A 23021-nucleotide genomic window follows, 5' to 3' on the forward strand; every position below is an offset into this window, starting at 1 on the left:
AAGTCACTTGCCACCTCTATTCTCCACATGCATACAGCCCACCATTTTTTTTACTCCCCAAGCTAGTGTGAGTGCACATTTTTAGCCCTGCCCAGAACTTATGTAATGGAGCCAGGCACTCTTGCACCACCAGCAGAAGTCGCTGGTCTTGTCGGTGTCCTAGTGCACCTGAATACGACGTGCTGATGGTGGGTCTACCAAGCCTTTTTTCCTGTATGTCATAGAGCCACTTCCCGGCACCTATTGTGCATTATTTTCCTTTCCTCTTCCTGAATCCATGGGAGCTTGCAATGCGGCTTAGGAGGAATGATGCAGAGACTAGGGGGGTTGGGAGAATCCTGTAAATGGTCTGTGTGGCTGTCGGCTGCCAGACATCTACTACTTCGTTCTTTTCTCCAGCAAGAGTTGCAGGTTTCTATATTTGGTTTGCTCTGGTGACTAACCTCTACTTTAATCGGAGGCATTAAAAGTTCAACATCCTCTTTCCGCACCACCGATTAAGGGCAGATCTTCCTAGGAGATCTGTCTACCAAGAAAAAGCTGAATGTCCATAAAACTCTTGTGGTTCTGGAAAGGATAAAAATCGAGATTACTCGAAGGACCTTCCGGGCCATGTATTAATACCTTGAGGATGTCCCTTCTGCCAAGATCCCTCAGGTCTTGTAATACCTTTCCTGCAGTGGGTCAGAAGGGACATTTGAGAGCGGATCTGGTGTTCAGCAACTTTCTATGGGAGGACAGCAGAAGTTCCAGGCTGCCGGTGCAGGTGCTGGGCTTTAGTGAGTACCATAAAGGCATTCATCCTAAGAGACAATGCATTGGCTGCTAGAGAAATTAACCTATGCCCCTCTAACTTTTGAGGCCTGGAGAGAGCCAAGTTGAGCCTGTACTCGCCTATTGTTAACATTATGGCCAGGCTTTACCCCACGGTATGCAAGTTCTTTTCCAGTCCCTCTCCACTTCAAGTGCCCAAAATGGGCCTCTAACCCATGGAGGATAGCTCAGGGGCAAAGTGCTCACCTTGGAAGCAAGACGACACAGAGCACCAAAGGTTCGATCCCCAGGTCCGCAATTAGAAACCTCTGGGTATTAAGCACACTATAAATAACCTATCATATCAGCCTATCATATCTCTAAAACACATTTGTGAAATCGGCGAGGCCTCCAATTTATGTAATACGTCTCAATCAGGTCTAACAGTGGGGCCCCAGCCTCTTCACACAAATGGTTGCTTATATTGCACTTCATGAAATGGAGACCTCGATTCCGCATTTGAAGGAACTCGGGGTGGGAATCCCTCACTCCGAGAACCTCTGGGACGGTGAGTACTATCTGTTCACCGAGCCGTTCACCTAGCAATTGGATCGCCTGTGAAACGAAGCACTGCTCCTTGTACATAGATGGAGCCCAGGAAGTAGAGATTGTTATCTGTACAGCCAACATATTTCTCCTCTCACACACAGCGCACCTTTACATCTTAACAGAAGGAACAGGCTCACTCCACACACCCGGCACTCACATATAACACAAACACTATTGCACATCGCCTCTGCTATTAGAATGAAGCTAATTTTAATCACATAAATTCGAAATGTAGCTTCCCACATAACTCTCTCCTTAAACACAATCCTACCCCTTTAGTCCATAGTATTCCTCCGCTGCGCCCATCCACACGCCGTTCAGCCATGGGTGACTACCAGGGTCGTGGCCACCCTCTCATAACTTTAATGGCTGAAATGCACACTAGTATAATAGCAGCTCCCAATTCTGCCAAGTCGTTGGACTCTCCTAGGGCTTTCAACCAACAGTGCGTTGGGACCATAATTATGATGAAAGACTCTATGCAAATGACAAAATGAATGAACAACACACAGTTTTTAAGGAACACTAATAGTACACGGCTGCTACCAGAGGCAGCACTCACAACAAGACATAGCCACAATCAAGGGACATTATTTACACACAGTCAAAGACAAGGATGAAAAATACCCACTCAGACATACAGCAGTGTGCACAAACAATCAAACATTGCAGGACCACTGCCTAACAATACTCACCGACAGCCAATGCAGTGGAAACTACAACTCGAAGAAAGGTGCAAGACTGCTGCCAAGCACTCATTTCATAAATAGTCAAGGCCTTGGGACAACAGACACACAAGCAAAGGCACTGGGAAACAAAGCTAGCAGCAAAAACCAGAACAACAATACTCAAAAACACATCCCAAAACCAGAAAGCTTTGACGGTGCCGCGGGAAGGAAGGACAACGCCCTTTACGACGCCCGCCCTGCATTGAGGCACCGGTTTGATCTGCCACTCCTGCTGGAACTGGGCCTATCTCAGTCTCGCACGCCCGGGGAGTACACTGCCTGGGCACTTTAAAGTGAGCAATTTAACTGCTGGACATAAAACAGACACACCCCCTCCCCATAGTGATTGGCAGAACCCAACAGGTCTAAATAACCTCCCGCTCCATATAATCTGCCGCAATTCCTTTCCTTGCACCCAGGGGAGACCTTGCTGAATCTGGTGACTTGGGATCAGAGGGAGACGGCCTTTCCCTGCTGAGTTCCTGATGCAGTATGAGACACGCTTTTGGTCCCTCAACCTTGGAGAGCATTACAACTGCAACTGGGGCTACGGCAGAAACCTGGTGACAGGCGGGGTATGAGAGCTGGATCAAAAACATAGCTTGGCCTCTGGGAAGATAAATAGAAGCGCTTTAATTCGATCATTGTGAAGGGGATCTGTATGATTGGGGGACAGCTGGTCCCCTCATTCTGGAAGAATGCACACTGAGGAAGGCCTTACTTCACATCTGAGAGATCCAGTCGCACTAAACGATTCTTGGATGTGGAGATCTGGCACTTCACGGAATTGGTGAATTCAGTATACATAACACCAGGAAATCTGATTGACACATCATTCCTGCTGGACCTCGTAAATCAGAAAGTTTCAGTGAGGCAGAGACAGAGGGAAATAACTTCTATTGGGCAACAGGGAAGTCCTAGGAGTCTCTTCGGTCAATGTCCAAACCCAGGGAGAAAAGAAAAGAGCGCTCCTCCACACTCCCACCCACCCCCAAAGATAATCCAATACAAAGCTGTTGGCTTAGGTCGGGTGGTGCCCAACAAGACCAAGATCACAAGAGAGAACTGGGTGAGACGCAGAAAGACAGCGCAGATATTAGGATGGCGGCCTCAAAAGATGATATGTAGAGGTGTTTCCAAGTTTTTCAGGACAAATTGGCAGCCTCGTTACAATCGCAATTCGATACCTTTACTTCAGAATTCAAATCTGGTCTATCAGATATGCGCAAGGACATTGCTTCATTAGAGGAAAGAACGGATATCAATGAGCAGGCACTGCAGGAATTGGCCCAGGAATCTACGAAATCGGATGTGCTTCTCGAACAGTTGGCAAGGACAACATTTAACAGAGCAGCAATGTGAAGCCAAGAGAATAGATCGATTAGGTCTAATATTCATATTGGAAATATTCCAGAATTGGTGAACGACACAGCCTTAAGAGAGGAGGTTACGGGAGTCTTTAAAGATTAGTTGAACACAGAGGCAGAGGTAACAATACCCACTGACAGCATTCACAGAGTTGGTCCAAAACGGCAAGACCCCGGGGCCCGTCCCAGAGATACACTTGTGGCATTAGCATGCTACCCCCAGAAAGAACACATTCTTACGGAAGCCAGAAACGCGACCCAAATTACACTGAATGGGAACAAAATCCAACTGTACCAAGATCTCACTCCAATGACTACAAAAGTGAAGGGATATGCGTGAAATCCTACAATATTTTAAATCCCAGAAGATAAAATACAGGTGTACCATCCACTTTGTTCTCTTGTTCAATTGGGAGGGTAAACAGCACAGAGTCACAACTAAGGAAGAGGGAGCCTGAGTTTTGAGACTGGATCAAGAGCATCAGACGGGCCCGAGTACAGAGATGGCTCATTCCCCCCGCGAGGACTGCGACAGAGGGAATGGACAACAGTGCGACGGATCCGGACAAGCACTCAAAAAGGCCCTATTCAGGCAGAGAAGCCACAGACATCAGTTTAAGCACTCATTTGGCTAACCTTGGCACAGGGAAATAAGGTACAATTTTTCCGTTTATGAATGATACCATAAAAGAAATGGGGCACAGCAGATGCTCATCTTGGAATCTTTTTTGGATAAATAAGGGGGCTTTTAGCATACCCTGCATTTTTTCTTCTCTGGGTTACGAGGGAGGCCATCTCCAAGGACGGAGTCCAAGGAGAGAGTAGCAAGGATGGTCTACACCAGGGAGTGGGCAAAGTTGTTGGGGATTGTTTGGGGAGTGGAGGGTCAAGTGGGAGTTTGTGGGGGGAAGGTTTTGTGGGAATGGGCTTGTACACAAGGTTGGAGACAGAGACTTGGAGAGAAATTCTTCAAGGCGCATTGCCAGAGATAACGGTTTTGTAGATAGGCTTTACCTTCTGTTGTTTAAGACTTACTATACGGGGGCTCAAAACCCCCATCAAGAGGAGGAAATTAGAGCGATTATTAAGTATACATCAGACAGACCTCATGGCCTTACAGGAGACACACATTAGATATCAGGACCGTCACAAGCTGAAATTACAGCAAAACCCGAAAATAAGGCAGGCTAACCTAAAGTGGAAGACAGAGGGGGTTCTTATCGTCTTTAGGACGGATATGCAGGTGTCTATTAGGAAGATACAGGCTGATGGGGAGGGTTGCGTCCTGTTTGTTTTGGCGCAGATTGGATCAATGACCCTAACTTTAGCCTCAGTATATGCCCCCAATACTGGCCAAGAGGGATTTCTGAAGCCAGGATTATCTAGCTTGGAACTATTTGGTCATGATGAAATGATCTTGATGGGGTATTTAAACATTGCATGCGACCCTACACGAGATAGTAGTTCTATTACCACGCACGCCCGTCCCCAACCTTCCTTAGCTCTCAGACAGAAATTCGATCAGTTGACACGTAAAGATATTTGGCCCACCCTGAAGGGAGATGAAAGGGCATATACTTATTACTCCCATGCTCACAAGTCCTTTTCTAGAATGTACTATTTTTGGGCTTCAGTTAGGCTGATAGGAAGCGTGACACAAATAGACACATACGATAACCATTTCAGATCATGCCCCTTTGACAATTGATCTTTATTTCCCTAGGGTAGTTCCCACTCTTTGGAGCTGGAAATTCCCAAAAGAAATATTGTCTGACCAGATCCTTTGTGATGAAATAGAGGGGAACATTAATGAGTATTTGGATTCCAACCTTGGAGGGGAAACGGGACTAGACGTGGTTTGGGATGCACTTAAAAAGGGACCCTTAGGGGAACTCTTATTTCAATACAGGCGCATAGGCGGAAACTTAAACATAATATAGAAACAGAATTAGAAGCAGAAGTAAAAGATATCTTGAGACAAATGGAAGTAGACTCATCCCCTAATCTTCAAAGGCAATACCGTAACGCTAAGGGCCAATTGGATTTAATTTGAACTGAACAAGCAGAAAAAAGCTTACTCTATTTAAAGCAGAGGGTATGCATTAAGGCAAACAAAGCAGTCAGATGGTTTCCTAGACAATTAAAGCAGAATATAGCAGCTCAGACAATCCAGGGGTGGAGGATCCATCAGGGAAGAAGGTAACAACGACGGAGGACATTATAACCCAATTCTGAATGTTATATTCTGCTTTGTGTAAGTCAAACTCCCAGACCAATTAGCACAAAACGTTACCTGCAAACAATTCAGTTGGAGAAGATTCCGGAAGAGGACATAGTAAACTTAGATAAAGCTATCACTCGGGAGGAAGTTTTAGCAGTTATTACCAATCTTCCGATAAACAAGTCACCGGGACCTGATGGGTTGCATCTTTATATAAAAATGTTCGTGCAACTTCAGCCCTGAAATTAACTGATCTCTTCAACTCCTTTACTAGGAGAAAGGTATTCTCAAAGAAATGAAATCCACCCCGACCCCATTCTCTCTACTGTGTAGGCTGGCCAGAAGGCCCGGCCACGTGGTCGGCAGCGCCGACCGGAACACTGTCCGTCGAAGATCCGTGGACCGTCTTTGGCAGAGAACTGGAGCAGCCATCGATGGAAAGGACGGTAGGGTAAATCTAAAATGATTATATGACAATGCATTACTCACTGTAAAGGCATTTCTGATGGTTGTATCTGCTTAGATTCACATGCTGTGCATAGGTTCGACATCCAGTGGTCACTGCAGAGTATTGCATTTTGTTTTTCGTAGTCGAAAAGGGGACGTCGACAAGGCGTGTCTGTAACACTATCCCTATAGAGACGTGCGTTGTACCCACAATCCCTCACGTGTCGAGGTCCCTCTGTTTGTATTTTCTCTGCCCTCAGGGAGCCTTCTATACGCGAGTGAGTACAGAAAAGAGAGAGATGTAGAAAGATGTCTATGTTCCTTCCATCCGAGCGGGGAGGAAGGGTGGGCGCATGTGAATCTAAGCAGATACAACCATCAGAAATGCTTTTACGGTAAGTAATGCATTGTCTTCTGATGCTTGTTAATCTGCTTAGAATCACATGCTGTGCATAGACTAGCGAGCAGTACCCGGAGTTGGCGGTGGGTTATGAGAAGGAAGAGTAGAGAAAAGATGTCTTAATACTGCTTGTCCCACCTGGGAGTCAGATCTAGAGTGGGCATCTAGACAGTGTTTTGTAAAGGTGTGCACAGAACTCCAGGTAGCCGCTTTGCAGATAGACTCAAGGGGAACATTTGCAATGAATGCTATGGATGACCCAGTGCCTCGAGTAGAATGTGCTCTTGGTTTGAAGGGTAGTTCTCTCTTAGCAAGAGTGTAACAGAGAGTGATGCATTGAACAATCCATCTAGATATAGTGGACTTTGAGACTGCATCTCCTTCTCTTCCTGCTGCCACCGAGACAAAGAACTGATTAGTCTTTCTCAGTGGCCTGGTTCTTTCCATGTAGAACATGACAGCTCTGCGTACATCCAGTGTATGCAGACTTTTTTCTCCCAAGTTGGAAGGGTTTTGAAAGAACGTTGGTAGTTCTATTGACTGGTTTACATGGAATTTCTAGATGAATTTTGGTGCAAACCTTGGGTGTGTGCGTAGAACCACCTTATCTTTGTCAACTGTTACGAAGGGGTCTAGAACAGAAAGAGCCTGTAGTTCACTTTCTCTCCTAATGGAGGTGATAGCTATTAGAAAAGCAGTCTTAAGAGTGAGGTCCTTAAGAGTTGCCTTGTGCATGGGTTCGAAAGGCGAGCCCATGAGTCTGGTAAGTACCACATTTAAGTCCCATCCGGGAGCTGGGTCAGCTATCGGAGGGTGTATTCTCTTTACCCCCTCCATGAAGGCCTTGATAACTGGGATCTTCCACCACAACACTTTAAGTTGGGAAGTGGTGTATGCAGAAAGTGCCGCCAGGTGGACTTTAATGGAATTGAACACTAGACCTGAATCCAATAAATGGGTCAAGTACAGAACAATATGTGTGGGAGAGCAGTCAACCGGGTAGATGCTCTTTCCTCTACACCAGATGACAAATCTTCTCCACTTGCTTGAATAGCAGTGGCGAGTATTAGGTTTTCTGGCTTCCCTGAGGATGTCCATACATCTCTGCGGGAGTTGTAGATGTCCAAATTCTATGATCTCAGGAGCCAGGCTGCTAAGTTCATGGTCTGAGGGCATGGATGCAGTGTCCTGCCCTTGTCCTGTGACAGCATGTTGTGCGGGCAGGGAAGTTTCACTGGGGGAGATAGAGACATCTCCATCAAGTGAGCGAACCATGGCTGCCGGGCCCACATCGGGGCCACTAGTATCATGGTAACTTGTTCCTGGTGCATCTTGTGCAGAACTTTGTTGAGAAGGGGAGTCGGGGGGAAAAGCGTAAACAAATTTCCCTGACCATTGAATCGACAGACCGTTCCCCTTGGACCGGTTCTGGGGGTACCTGGAGGCGTAACTTTGGCATTGTGAGTTCTCCGGAGTTGCAAACAGGTCTATTTCCGGGAATCCCCATTGCATGAAGACGTCGAAGACGATGTCTTCGTGCAATCGCCATTCGTACTCTTCGGGCAGGGGGAAGTCTCTGCTGAGTTCGTCTGCTAGCAGATTGAGTTCCCCTGGTACGTGTTGTGACAGTAGGAACATGTTGTGTCTGAGAGCCCACGTCCATATATTCTGGGACAGCTTGGACAGTCCTGGAGAGTGGGTGCCCCCCATCTTGTTGATGTAGTACATGGCTGTGGTGCTGTCTGTAAGGACCATCACTGTCTTCCCTTGTAGGTGTTCTTGGAAGGCTTTTAGTGCTTTGAACACCGCCAGTAGCTCCAGTAGGTTTATGTGCTTGGATGCTACGCTCGGAGTCCACACTCCGTGAGCAGTCTGATGGGATAGGTGAGCCCCCCATCCTGTGAGGGATGAGTCCGTGGTTAGAGTGGCCTCCACTGCGGGTGTGGCAAAAGGTTTCCCTATTATCAGGTTTTCCTTTGTCCACCACCGTAGCAAGAGAACCAAGGCCTGCAAGACCACCACTAGATCGTCCCATTGTCCGCTGGCCTGACACCACTGGCTGTTGAGCCACTCTTGCATTGGGCGCAGGCGCGCGTGAGGTACCAAATAAATACACGACGCCATGATTCCTAGCAAGCGCATTGCTTTGCGCACCGTCACCTCTCGACCTGCCACATATTGGGGGATCTGAAACAGCATGTTTTGGACCCTCTCATTGGAGGGGAAGACGAGGCCGTCCTTTGTTTGAATTAGAGCCCCTAGGAATTGTTTGACTTGGCTGGGGTCTAAGCTGGACTTCTTCTCGTCTACAGTCTTTTGGGTGTTTGAGAAGCAGTAAGAGTCCCCTGTTATGAGCCAGTCATCGAGGTAAGGGTATACTGGGATGGATAACCTGCGCAGGTGGGCCGCTGCCACTGCCAGTACCTTCGTGAATACCCTTGGAGCAGATGCTATGCCGAAGGGTAGCACTCTGAACTGGTAGTGTTTGCCCTCTATGATGAGCCTGAGGTATTTGCTGTGCGCTGGCAACATTAAAATATGAAAGTATGCATCTTTCATGTCCAGTGTCGCCATGTAATCTCCCTGTGATAGCAGTGGGATCACCGCCTGTAAGGCCACCATACGAAACTTTTGGGGTTTGACAAACTTGTTTGCTGGGTGCAGATCTAATACAGGGCGCATGGTTAGATCCTTTTTGGGTACAAGGAAGTACACCGAATAAATACCTTCCGTTACCTGAGATAGAGGAACAACCTCTATGGCTCCTTTTTCCAGCAGTTGGTCCACTTCTTGGAGAAGGATGGCGAGGTGTTCTGGTGTCATGCGGCGTACCCTCGGGGGTCTGTATGTTGGGGAACTGTTGAACTCTATACAGTAGCCGCGGGCTATGGTGGAAAGCACCCAGCGGTCTGATGTTATTCCCTCCCATGCTGGAAGAAAGGTTGTTAACAGGCCCCCGACCGGCGTTGCATGGGGGGGACGCAAATCTTTGCATCACTTGGTGGTGTTGGTGGCTTGGGAGCCTCTGGGGGTGGAACCCCGGCCTCTCCCTTTGCCACGGCGTTGACCCCTCTGATTGTACTGGCCAGTAATTCATTGGTAGTTGCTGGCAGAATACTGTTGTTGATTTTGTTGCTGGCGTTGGCCAGGAAAAAAGCGCTTATTACCAAATCCCTGCCTGTTAGGGGGTTTTGAAATCTGGTCTAAGGTCTTTATTGTGTCAAATTCTTTCTTCGCGTTCTCCAGCGCGTCATCAACTGCTTTCCCAAAGAGGTTGGGCTCCTCTATGGGCTTATTAATAAGGGACGCTTGTGTTTCTGCCTTAAACCCGGAATTGCGAAGCCAGACGTGACGCTTCAGCAAGATTCCTTGTACCAAAGTGCGGCCAGCCGTCTCTGCTGCATCGTGGGTATTCTTGACGATGCTTTGGTTGACCAGAGAGTCCTCGTTAACTGTAGCCAGCAAACGAGTTCTTAGGGGTCCGGGAGCTTCTTCAATGTCCTGTTTAAGCTTTTCCCATTGAGCATCGGCGTAGCTTGCCAATAGTGTGTTATATTGGCAATTCTGGTAGAGAATGCTGCAGAGGTGGTGATTCTCTTGGCTAGGGCATAAAGCTTCTTCCCCTCTTTATCTGGGGGTGCCTCGCTGGTAGATAGTGGGACTCCGGCCCTTTTCCTGGTGTTGGTCACGACCAGGGAGTCCAGGATTGAGTGACCCTTAATATATAATGGGTCTGATTGAGAGGGAGAGAACAGTTTCTCAATCCTCGGATTGACCCCTCTCACCAGTGCAGGAGTGGACAGAGAAGGGGTAATACGTCTCTTAACTGAGGCGAGGATGGGGATAGTTTGGCTAGTGGGGGGTTTTTCTTTGATAATCCTCTCCACAAAATCGGTGTCTGGGGTGACCTCCCCAGTTTCAAGTTCAAAATGTGCTGCTGCCTTCTTCAGCAGTGCATTGAAGGTGGGTTGATCATCAACAGGCGAAGGGTTCCCGACTGGTGTAGTTTCAGTAGACCTGAGGACTATACTGCTACTGCCTGTGTCTGTAGACCTAGCTGGTGACTGCCAGGGATTTGGGTCGCCCTCGCCTGTGTCCTCCTGGAATCCCTCCTCACCTAAGTTAGTGTTCTCGTGAAAACCTTCCTCTTCTTGTTGGTCTTTAACATAGGTGAACTCATCTTCCTCCTGGAAGAGGATGTCTTCCTCAGTGAGGTCGTAAGAGTATATGTCCTCCTGTATGGGGTTATAAAATTTCTGGTATTTAGCCCTTGGACTCTCCAGGGGTGACTCCCTTGGTCTCTTGGGTGCCCTGTCTTCTGGGATGGACATGAACCTGTCTAGTTTATCCATACAGGTCTGGAACCTTTCAAAGGTCCACTAAGGTCGGCCAGTACGGTGTGGGAATGGAAAAGGAGTTTCTTCCTCCTGTAGTTGTCTGTCCTATAACGTCGAAGAAAGTGAGCCTTTGCCTTCTGAGAAGCCTTCTCGCTGGCTAGGGCCTTCCGTCGGCGGCGGGAACTGGCCTGATCTGTTTTCCGGCGCTTTCGGCGTATCTTTGGCCTTGTGCGCAGTTTTCGGCGTTTCACTCGCCGTACGTCTCTGGCCGTCCTTAGATATGTGCGCGAGGCTTTCGGCGATCCTTCTCTCTTCCGAGGGATCGGTCGCCGTCGCACTATGTAACGTCGAGTCCTTGCTCGTTGAGTCCTTGCTGGCAACGTGAGCGCTCTTACGATGTGCGTCGCCGGAGGTTTTGGTGTTAGCGCCCTTATCTTTAGAATGCCCAGTCGCCTGTCGCGGTGGCGGTGGCGGGGAGGGCTGACGACCCTTACGGTCGGCGAAAGACGCCGGTGGGCCCGGCTCCCCCATTGGCGCTATGGCTGCCTTCGTCTTCGACGAATGCGTGCCGGGGGGTATGTGCTTTGGTGTTTTTCCGTGTGCATCCTTGTCGCTGGGGTGTTCATCCCCATAAGCTGGGCGTGAGCCGGGCTTGTCGGGGCCGGGGACGGACGACGAGGAGCATGAACGCTCCTTTGAGAGGTCTACAACCTCCGTTACGGGGGCCGTGTAGTCACTGTCCTCATCACATTCGGTGGCGGCGGCAGCGGGCGAGGAGTCAGGCCTAGACATGGCGTAGGCCGCCCACCTTTTGACCCTGCGGTCTTTTAGAGTTTGGGCTTTAGTAATTTACAGGCCGCACAGCCGTCCTCCTGGTGATCGAGGGGTAAGCAACGGTTGCACCGTTTGTGCTTATCCTTCCAGGTATATTTACCCTTGCAAAGCAGGCAAAACCTAAATGCCGTCCTCTCCATAGCTGAGGGCAAGAAGTGTGACTACGACCTCGAAAGAGAGGGAGGGGAAGAGAAAGGCATTCTTAAAAGAGAAAGAAAGACCACACAACCCCACTTTCCCTACTGTGTATGGCCGGCGAGGCCAGGCCACGTGTTCGGCAGCGCCGAAGGATCCCCTCCGCTCGTCCTTCCGTCGAAGATCTTGCTCGGCGGAGAAACAGCTCTGCGTCGAGGGAGAGATCTACGTTATTGATATTAATAACAAACGACCAAAGGTCGAAGAAACTATTTGGCAATGTCTCTCGAGGAGCTCCGCATAAAGGCGACCAGTAGCTGGGCGGAAAAAAACAATCTGAGGGACCTCGACGCGTGAGGGATTGTGGGTACAACGCACGTCACTATAGGGATAGTGTTACAGACACACCTTGTCGACGTCCCCTTTTCGACTCCGAAAAACAAAATGCAATACTCCGCAGTGACCACTGGATGTCGGACCTATGCACAGCATGTGATTCTAAGCAGATTAACAAACATCAGAAATATATATATATATATATATATATATATATATATCCAAAGGTCGAAGAAGCAATTTCTCTGGACGAGCTCCGCATAAGGCGACCAGTATGCTGGGGGAATACAACAATCTGAGGGACCTCGACGCCTGAGGGATTGTGGGTACACTACACGTCACGTTAGGGATAGTGTTACAGGCACGCCCACGTCGACGTCCCCTTTCGATTCTCGAAAGACAAGATGCAATACTCTGCAGGGACCACTGGATGTCAGACTAGATGCACAGCATGTGAATCTAAGCAGATTAACAAGCATCAGAAACAAAAATACTAGCAAACCGACTTGAAGGTCTTATGCCTAATCTTATTCACCCCAACCAGACCGAATTCATAAGACAAACCCATAAGAATATTAGACGAATCTGTCATTTAATTGAAAAAGTGGCTAAAAAGCAGGATGCAGCCATACTAGTGTCATTAAATGCTAAAAAGGCATTCCATTGCGTGGAATGGTCCTTTTTATTTAACACCTTACGAGCTATGGGTTTTGGTCCTAAATATCTAGCGATGGTACAAGCCAACTATGCAAATCCTTTGGCTAGATTGCTTATAAATGGTCAGCTATCTCCACAGGCCACCCTTCAAAGAGGTACGAAACAGGGTTTCTTTATGCATTGCATTTAGAACCGCTGTTGACACAGCTTCGTCAATCGCAAGAAATAGAAGGCATATCCTTTGGGGGAGAAATTCACAAGGTGATGGCATAGGCAGATGACATGCTCCTCCCGATCATCAATCCGGGTACCTCGTTACCCGCAGCATTTATCCAATTGGAAAGGTTCGGTAGAGAGGCTGGTCTTAAAATTAACATCACAAAATCTGAAATCTTAAATTTGGGGCTAAAACAGGGCTAACTGACTAGAGCAATGGAAACAATACAGCTTCGCTGGATGCCGATATGCATTCGGGAGTAAATATTACACGCTCGCTTCGGCAGCTATACTCTACGAACTTCGGCGAGATTCAGAAGCTTCTCCAGTCCCTTAATGGTTTCATGGCTTGGACAGGTTAACTCAATCAAAATGGTGATTTAACTTGAGGTCTTATATCTGTTTCAGGCCCTACCAATCCGTTTCCCGTCCTCCTTCTTTCGTACACTTCATAAAATACTATTAAGGTTTATATGGATAAATAAGCCGCCTTGAGTCGCATTGAAAACATTGATGCTTCACCCAAATAACTTTAGATATTATTATCACGCTGCACATCAGAGTGATAAAGGAAAGGTTTAGGGAAGGCACAAAAAATATGGGGACAGATGGAAAGGGCTCTTGTGGGGACCTAGAACGGAAGAGAAACTATGGCTGCCTAGATCAGACAGACCTCGGAATAAACATCTCAGTGAGCTGGAACAAGTTACTTACCTGAGATTCCAGAGTCCCATAACTTCTGGGTAGAGGACACTAGAAAGATGGACTTTCTCTGCCTTGATCATATCTTAATCCCTTTTCAGAGGTAAACCTACTCACTCTGCAACGTGCGACTATTACTTGTGTGGTGTGTGCCTTATGAATGATTCATATTATTTGCACGATGGGTACCACTTAGATCAGTGGGGCCTCTTCTCTGTCCATCTTAGAAAGTTAGTGCCCCAATGCCCTGATCAGGGGAGAAATGGACGAATGAGGGGCTGACTCAGAGAGGGCCCTGTGCCATGCACAGAAGGGGATTGTGGAGCGCATCTGTGTTAGAAGAGAAAGCTAGCGCCTAGGATGGGGAGAGAAAAGCAAGTACCCCACGTGCCAAGAATGTGCATTCAACATTCAGCATTGCGCTTAGCAGATTGAGCATATTGTGAACATTAGCCTGCGTCACACCCATTCTGCAGAACTCTCAAACCTAGTTGTAGCCTCCGCCTTTGTCTGTTGTATGTTAAAATGCACTCATTGCAGAACCTAGGCCTCTCTTCCACTATAGAGGACTCTCAATTCTAGGTATATCCCCCTGCTCTGTCTACTGTATGGGAAACGTAATGTATTGTGAAATCTGGTCCTCTTCCCCTGCCACCCATTCTACAGGATTCTCGAATCTAGGCACTCAGCCAAACTGCAAAGGTCAGCTGCAAGACATATAACCCACTAATCAAAAATGCTCAAAATTTCTGCATACTTAACTCCTACAAAAACCTACACAACAACCTCTCGCACAGCAAGCCACACGCACTTCACCACACCGCAACAACAAACAAACAACACATAAGCCACAAAAACAGCACACGAGGACGGACATTGATCAGATACTGGCACCAAAGCTCAGCGCACAGTGTATACCGAACTGAAGCTGCCAACAGGACACCACTTCACTCTCACTATCCTGCTCCCTCTTCACCTTACTAACCCACCCCACCTTCTTGCTTACAGATCCGCCTGAGCGCCTGGGGACCAATTCCGTTGGTGACAGTGCACGGTACAAATACCTTTACATTATATAACACTGCAAACTGGCAACATGGGGCAGTTACTGGGGACATCCCTGAGGCTCATGGCTGTTATCAAGTGAAAAGGCTGAAAGGCCCCGACGCTGTCCCTGATTGCAGGGCTTGTTGTTAGCAAGTGGCTGGCAGTAATATTTCTCCTACCCGTTCCGGTCGGACACATATTTCCAGCCCCTTAAGCACATTGCTTTAGGTAATCAGGTGCTCTGTGTCTGTAGAGGAAGGTGGCAGGCAAGAGGCCTTCACACTGACTCTCACAACAAAGGAAGAGTTACCTGAGAGGTAAGAAAAGCCCAGCCCAGCTTTTAATCTGTTGTGTTCGGTGCCATGGCAGTGCTTTACGAGAATGGAACAATATTTAAAAGGCCTTTTGCAAGCAGGTTAGGTTATGGGGCTGTCACTTGTAGTCTTATATTCAGGGTGGTGCAAATACTCCCCCAAAGGTGATTGCTTCGAGGGATTTGTGTTCTTTGCAAATAAACAACCATTTTGTGTTTCTTGAAACACAAAACAAATATGTGTAGTAATTAGAACTTGGAAGGTATGTGGTAAATTGCTGAAATGGCTGGTAAATTCTGGCTTCACTGCTTAGCCAAACTGTGTGATCCTGAGCAAACCATTTCACCCATCCCAGCCACACCAGTTTACTGGCAAGAACAGAAATGTGCATTGTTTATCCTTAGCCAGTGCTGGTGGCCTGATGGGCATTGCATTGCACAATTTGCTGCTAACTTGCCACTACCACAATGCTGGGGAGTCACAAAATGCGGTGCCTGTGTGCCATAGGTTTAGAGAAGAGATTTCTGCCCTCTTGGTCACCCTGATGATTTTTCTGTTGGTTTTTAGGTGTCTGGGACGGCACTCCCCTTTGATCTTTTATTTCATCTCAGTTTTTGCTGACTTGCAATAAGCCAGACCACAAATGGATGATTACATGTTACTTGCTGGGCCCATTTGTCTCGCAGATGAGACTTAATGGCACTAGTTGGTAGGTGCTGCATCAGGTCCTCACTGACCTGGGTAGACCAAGAGACTGGCATCTGGGCATTTGGTTCTGCAGAGTAAGATAACTAATGTCCCCAATTGGTCACACACTCCTTGTAGCTATTGTCTTCATCTTGGGCAGTTGCTTGCAGCAGTTTTATGCCAAACACTAGCTAAATGAAACTCGATAAGAAAATAAAAATGACACATGCACCATTGCATCTTTTTTGATGTCTTTTTGACAATTTGATGGACGCTGCACTATCGACTGCTGCATGACCCAGCTGCACAGAGCCTTGAATTGAAAAATGTTTTCAGTTTTTTTTTTTTTAATCAGATCTATTTATTTGGTCCATTCATGCAGTGAACTTTTACATTTTACAGACACTCATTGCACTAATGTATTACTTCAGCGGTACATAGAAATGCTGTGTTCTTGCTAATTGTATGTCTTGGGGTGAAACTAACTTCTGGTGACATTTAAAATAGGAGTACAAAATTGCTAATCAAATAAGTTTATTTGCTAATCAAAAATATTTTAATTAGCAAATTCTGCCTCTTCACACAAATCCTTGCCAAGTTTTCTCTCTTTGTTCTGGACCCAAAGCCAACAGAAGTCTAGGAAGTGAACACTGCTGCCATTTTGAGAAGCCAGCAAAGAGAACACAAACTACCAGTGCATCACGCCATCTGCTTTTCAGCACCAGAATCCACAACGCAGCTGAGAGCTTACACGGCAGCCTACCAAGCAACTCACTGCTTCCCAGGGCCGGCAGGCACAGCTACAAGACTGCTGCAAACGTTCTTAGGGACTTAAACAATAGCTACAATTACCAACAAAAACTGTACTTACCTTGGGAGGAGCCACGCCAAGGCCCCCAAAAAGAACCTGCCTATTGAGCGATGCAGGCCACCATTGCTACCCCACTGCGGCCCCGTGCAGAGAAAAGGGGCAGGACTTAACCCACCATTTAAATGTTTGTTTTTATGTAAAAAGACCGGACCAGATTGGCCAGGGTCAGACAACCAATTGGAGGTTGGTGAGGGGGACAAGAAAGACCCCAGGAAGTTGTGGGTTGTTTGGGGGAGGTCAGAGGTGGTGGCAGACCAAGAGAACAGGAGGATGGACGGTGGCCAAGAGCATGGAGGCAAATTTTAGAGCAGGTGAGTGCCAGTGGTACTAAGTTGTAAGTGGGTGTGGGTGTGGGTGTGTATTTGTGTGCGTGTAAGGTTATTAGAGGGAGTGTAGGGATGAATGTGACGTGGCTGTAACAGTGAAATGTGTGTGACCAAGTAGATGGTGGGTGGAGTAGCAGTATGGAGGAGGATGTAGTAGTGTGAAGGGAGTAGCAGTGTGGAGGAGGGAGCCCTAGTGCGGAGGATGTAGTAGTGTGAAGTGAGTAGCAGTGTGGAGGAGGGAGCCCTCGTGAGGAGGATGTAGTAGTGTGAAGTGAGTAGCAGTGTGGAGGGGGAGCCCTCGTGAGGAGGATGTGGTAGTGTGAAGTGAGTAGCAGTGTGGAGGAGGGAGCCCTAGTGAGGAGGATGTGGAAGTGTGACGTGAATAGCCGTGTGGAGGAGGGAGCCCTAGTGAGGAGGATGTAGTAGTGTGAAGTGAGTAGCAGTGTGGAGGGGGGAGCCCTCGTGAGGAGGATGTGGTAGTGTGACGTGAGTAGCCATGTGGAGGAGGGAGCCCTAGTGATGAGGATGTGGTAGTGTGACGTGAGTAGCCGTGTGGAGGAGGGAGCCCTAGTGAGGAGGATGTAGTAGTGTGAAGTGAGTAGCCGTGTGGAGGAGGGAGCCCTAGTGAGGAGGATGTAGTAGTGTGAAGTGAGTAGCAGTGTGGAGGGGGGAGCCCTAGTGAGGAGGATGTAGTAGTGTGAAGTGAGTAGCAGTGTGGAGGAGGGAGCCCTAGTGAGGAGGATGTAGTAGTGTGAAGTGAGTAGCAGTGTGGAGGAGGGAGCCCTAGTGAGGAGGATGCAGTAGTGTGAAGTGAGTAGCAGTGTGGAGGAGGAAGCCCTAGTGAGGAGGATGTAGTCTGAAGTGAGTAGCAGTGTGGAGGAGGGAGCCCTAGTGAGGAGGATGCAGTCGTGTGAAGTGAGTAGCAGTGTGGAGGAGGGAGCCCTAGTGAGGAGGATGCAGTAGTGTGAAGTGAGTAGCAGTGTGGAGGAGGTAGCCCTAGTGAGGAGGATGCAGTAGTGTGAAGTGAGTAGCAGTGTGGAGGAGGGAGCCCTAGTGAGGAGGATGCAGTAGTGTGAAGTGAGTAGCAGTGTGGAGGAGGGAGCCCTAGTGAGGAGGATGAAGTAGGGTGAAGTGAGTAGCAGTGTGGAGGAGGGAGCCCTAGTGAGGAGGATGCAGTAGTGTGAAGTGAGTAGCAGTGTGGAGGAGGGAGCCCTAGTGAGGAGGATGCAGTAGTGTGAAGTGAGTAGCAGTGTGGAGGAGGGAGCCCTAGTGAGGAGGATGCAGTAGTGTGAAGTGAGTAGCAGTGTGGAGGAGGGAGCCCTAGTGAGGAGGATGCTGTAGTGTGAAGTGAGGAGGATGCAGTAGTGTGAAGTGAGTAGTTGTGGGGAGGAGGGAGTCGTAACTTTGAAGGGTGTAGGTGGAGTGAGAGAGACCAGTGGAACCGAGAAGGAAGTCAAAGGGAGTAGAAGGAGCGATGGTGAGTGGAGTTGGGATCACGGGAATAGTGAGAGGAGCATGGGGCAGTGATAGGAAAGAGAGTCAGGCAGTGTGTCTGAAAGTTGCACATTAAAATGCCTTTTATTCAACTAACTACACTGATAGTATAGGGTCGGTATAGAGTCCCTGAGCGAGCTTAGTCTGAGAAGGTTTTGGCATTCGGGCATTTCCCCGACCAAAAGTCAGAACCTAGACAGTAGGGAGAAACCTGCAGTATATTATAACCTGGGAAGTAAGGATGCCTGGGTTAGGGAGGGAATTGGTGTTTTTAGAAGAGAGGAGAAAGAGAGAGAGAACAGCCCTTTCACCTTGATCAAAAGCTCAATAAACCTTTGAGCCGTCTCTGAGAGATGGAGTATTCTTTGACCCACGTGTGGCATAAACACAAATCAAAATCTTCCCAAGCGATGATGTTCAGATAGAGACAAACCATGTGATGGAAAATACAGAGACAGACCAACAAAAGCCTTCAAAAGACTTTACTCACACAAAGAAGGACTGCACTCAGCGACACTCACACGGAGAAACAAAGCATTGAAATGACTTTACTCAAAGAGAAGGACTGCACTCAGCAACACTCACACAGAGAAACAAAGCATTGAAATGACTTTACTCAAAGAGAAGGACTGCACTCAGCAAAACTCGCACAGAGAAACAAAGCATTGAAATGACTTTACTCAAAGAGAAGGACTGTACTCAGCAACACTCGCACAGAGAAACAAAGCATTCAAATGACTTTACTCAAAGAGAAGGACTGTACTCAGCAACACTCAGACAGAGAAACAAAGGATTGAAATGACTTTACTCAAAGAGAAGGACTGCACTCAGCAACACTCGCACGGAGAAACAAAGCATTGAAATGACTTTACTCAAAGAGAAGGACTGCACTCAGCAACACTCGCACAGAGAAACAAAGCATTGAAATGACTTTACTCAAAGAGAAGGACTGCACTCAGCAACACTCGCACAGAGAAACAAAGCATTGAAATGACTTTACTCAAAGAGAAGGACTGCACTCAGCAACACTCGCACAGAGAAACAAAGCATTGAAATGACTTTACTCAAAGAGAAGGACTGCACTCAGCAACACTCGCACAGAGAAACAAAGCATTCAAATGACTTTACTCAAAGAGAAGGACTGCACTCAGCAACACTCGCACGGAGAAACAAAGCATTGAAATGACTTTACTCAAAGAGAAGGACTGCACTCAGCAACACTCGCACAGAGAAACAAAGCATTGAAATGACTTTACTCAAAGAGAAGGACTGCACTCAGCGACACTCACACGGAGAAACAAAGCATTGAAATGACTTTACTCAAAGAGAAGGACTGCACTCAGCAACACTCGCACAGAGAAACAAAGCATTCAAATGACTTTACTCAAAGAGAAGGACTGCACTCAGCGACACTCACACGGAGAAACAAAGCATTGAAATGACTTTACTCAAAGAGAAGGACTGCACTCAGCAACACTCGCACAGAGAAACAAAGCATTCAAATGACTTTACTCAAAGAGAAGGACTGCACTCAGCGACACTCACACGGAGAAACAAAGCATTGAAATGACTTTACTCAAAGAGAAGGACTGCACTCCGCGACACTCACACGGAGAAACAAAGCATTGAAATGACTTTACTCAAAGAGAAGGACTGTACTCAGCAACACTCAGACAGAGAAACAAAGCATTGAAATGACTTTACTCAAAGAGAAGGACTGCACTCAGCAACACTCGCACAGAGAAACAAAGCATTGAAATGACTTTACTCAAAGAGAAGGACTGTACTCAGCAACACTCGCACAGAGAAACAAAGCATTGAAATGACTTTACTCAAAGAGAAGGACTGTACTCAGCAACACTCGCACAGAGAAACAAAGCATTGAAATGACTTTACTCAAAGAGAAGGACTGTACTCAGCAACACTCAGACAGAGAAACAAAGCATTGAAATGACTTTACTCAAAGAGAAGGACTGCACTCAGCAACACTCGCACAGAGAAACAAAGCATTGAAATGACTTTACTCAAAGAGAAGGACTGCACTCAGCGACACTCACACGGAGAAACAAAGCATTCAAATGACTTTACTCAAAGAGAAGGACTGCACTCAGCAACACTCGCACAGAGAAACAAAGCATTGAAATGACTTTACTCAAAGAGAAGGACTGCACTCAGCAACACTCGCACAGAGAAACAAAGCATTCAAATGACTTTACTCAAAGAGAAGGACTGCACTCAGCAACACTCGCACAGAGAAACAAAGCATTCAAATGACTTTACTCAAAGAGAAGGACTGCACTCGGCGACACTCAGAGAAACAAAGCATTGAAATGACTTTACTCAAAGAGAAGGACTGCTCTCACCAGCAATCGCACAGAGAAACAAAGCATTCAAATGACTTTACTCAAAGAGAAGAACTGTACTCAGCAACACTCAGACAGAGAAACAAAGCATTGAAATGACTTTACTCAAAGAGAAGGACTGCACTGAGCAACACTCGCACAGAGAAACAAAGCATTCAAATGACTTTAGAAGGACTGCACTCGGCGACACTCAGAGAAACAAAGCATTGCAATGACTTTACTCAAAGAGAAGGACTGCACTCAGCAACACTCGCACGGAGAAACAAAGCATTCAAATGACTTTACTCAAAGAGAAGGACTGCACTCAGCAACACTCGCACGGAGAAACAAAGCATTCAAATGACTTTACTCAAAGAGAAGGACTGCACTCAGCAACACTCAGACAAAGCATTGAAATGACTTTATTCAAAGAGAAGGACTGCACTCAGCAACAGTCGCACGGAGAAACAAAGCATTCAAGAGAAGGACTGCACTCAGCAACACTCAGACAGAGAAACAAAGCATTCAGGCGCCATAGCCAAACCCTCCCATAGACGTTCCTGATGCCCAGCAAGAGACTGGATAAAGGCACTTCTCGAGTGGCCCACGCAAAGGTGCGAATGCGACTTATGGATGCCCAGGTTACTATCTTACATGGAACTTCCCAGGCTGGAATAGTGCCCTGGCTCGCTGTGGGAAACTCGGGGAGTCAGTGTTTGTCTCCCAGTACATTTGGCTTACTATCGCAACAACTTGATACCCTCTCCCGAACAATCTAGGAGTATTGCAGCAGCATACCTAATGTAGTCTTAAAAGAAGAACGCAGAAGGGGTGGGGTCCTTAGGAGCTGTTCCCTCTGACACAGGATACCAGATCATGGAGCTACCGGAAAAGTACTCACAGGGTTCGGGCTGCAGTGGTAGAGTCACATTATGCTTCTTGACACCATCAAACAGCAGCTCTGCTCCACCCCTGTAACAAGAAGAAAAGTGACAGGATCAGAACTACTAAAAGTGGCAGCACGAGAGTTACACGCAGCAATAAGCAGCCAATGGCGTCCACAGCCAGCACCAGGCAAAGGTTGCTGTGTGCAACCTGTGGGCAGGAGGCGAGGCCAAGTGCCCGAGGAGGGATACACTATCCATCCATGATGCGGTCTGTTTAGGGTGCATGCAAGAGCGAATGGAAACACAAGGCATGACCACGTGGGCATGGCAAGCTTCGGGTCAGGGTTTCCAAACTACAGGCCCAGAGATAAATACATTAAAACGGAAGCAGCTTCTGGATACAACCATGCAAGATGCACGAGATAGATCCATAGATGGGTAGAAAGATAGGTAGGACAGAAGGAAAGGACAGAAGAGGCTGCTTGTGAAATGCACTGTGCATGAGTTGTCCCCAATGAATGAACACCTCTACTTAAAATGCACAAAAGCCAAAATGGCTCGTTTTATCGGCTCGCAAACACAAGGGTCTGTCGCACTGCAACTTGGGCACAGATGCCTGTGTGCAGCCCCATTTCTTGGCTAAATGGCTCAGAAAGGGAGCACACTAAGGGGCCCACCCAGAAAGCTGCTTCCGAGTTTGCCGGACCACAGATTGAGCAGCCTGCTGTGCCGGCGGGTGCTCCCCTGCGTGCGACTTGTGGGTGACGGCGATGCTCTGCCAGTCACCCTCTGCCCCTCATTCACATTCTTTCAAGTAGGCAATTTATAAGTGAAGGCTCACTTAACAAACCATTGTTTTTACAAAGCATGTGCTTAACATTTCAGTGTTAAGAACTGAACATGGGGCATTTTTATTCACCAGGCCAGCTCTAGTACCAGTTATCTGACCAAACATACGCATTCTTCAAAGAGAATTAACGTGCCACTATTTTCTTCATTTTCATGTCTGAAAAGCTGCCGGGCAACAGATTAAGCAGCCTGCTGTGCGCGCGAGTGCTGCTCTGCAATGTTCGGCTGCTGATCTCTGACTTGCAGATAACTGCGATGCTTTTGCAATATGCAAACAAAGGAATGCATATTCCAAACACAGCGCGAGATGGTCTGGAGTCACAACCTGCACCCCTCATTCTTTGTGTGCGTGTGTTTATTCATTTATTTGTATGGCGCACCCAACTCGAAGGTAACTGAGCACCTTTGAAAATAGGTTACATGTATACTTTCAACTTGGTTACAGTGCAAATATAAAAACAG

General features: G+C 47.4%; 1 protein-coding gene across 1 annotated transcript in view; it reads right to left on the reverse strand.

Moving 5' to 3' along the window:
• Positions 1–23021, reverse strand: part of URM1 (ubiquitin related modifier 1) — a 202111-nt gene that overhangs the window by 139283 nt on the left and 39807 nt on the right. The window contains exon 2 of the mRNA XM_069609142.1: positions 21725–21795. Within this exon, the coding sequence (XP_069465243.1) occupies positions 21725–21795 (71 nt within the window). The remainder of the gene's footprint in view (positions 1–21724; positions 21796–23021) is intronic.

This window comes from Ambystoma mexicanum, chromosome 8 (assembly GCF_040938575.1).
Source record: "Ambystoma mexicanum isolate Mex_15411 chromosome 8, UKY_AmexF1_1, whole genome shotgun sequence".
Classification (NCBI taxonomy): domain Eukaryota; kingdom Metazoa; phylum Chordata; class Amphibia; order Caudata; family Ambystomatidae; genus Ambystoma; species Ambystoma mexicanum.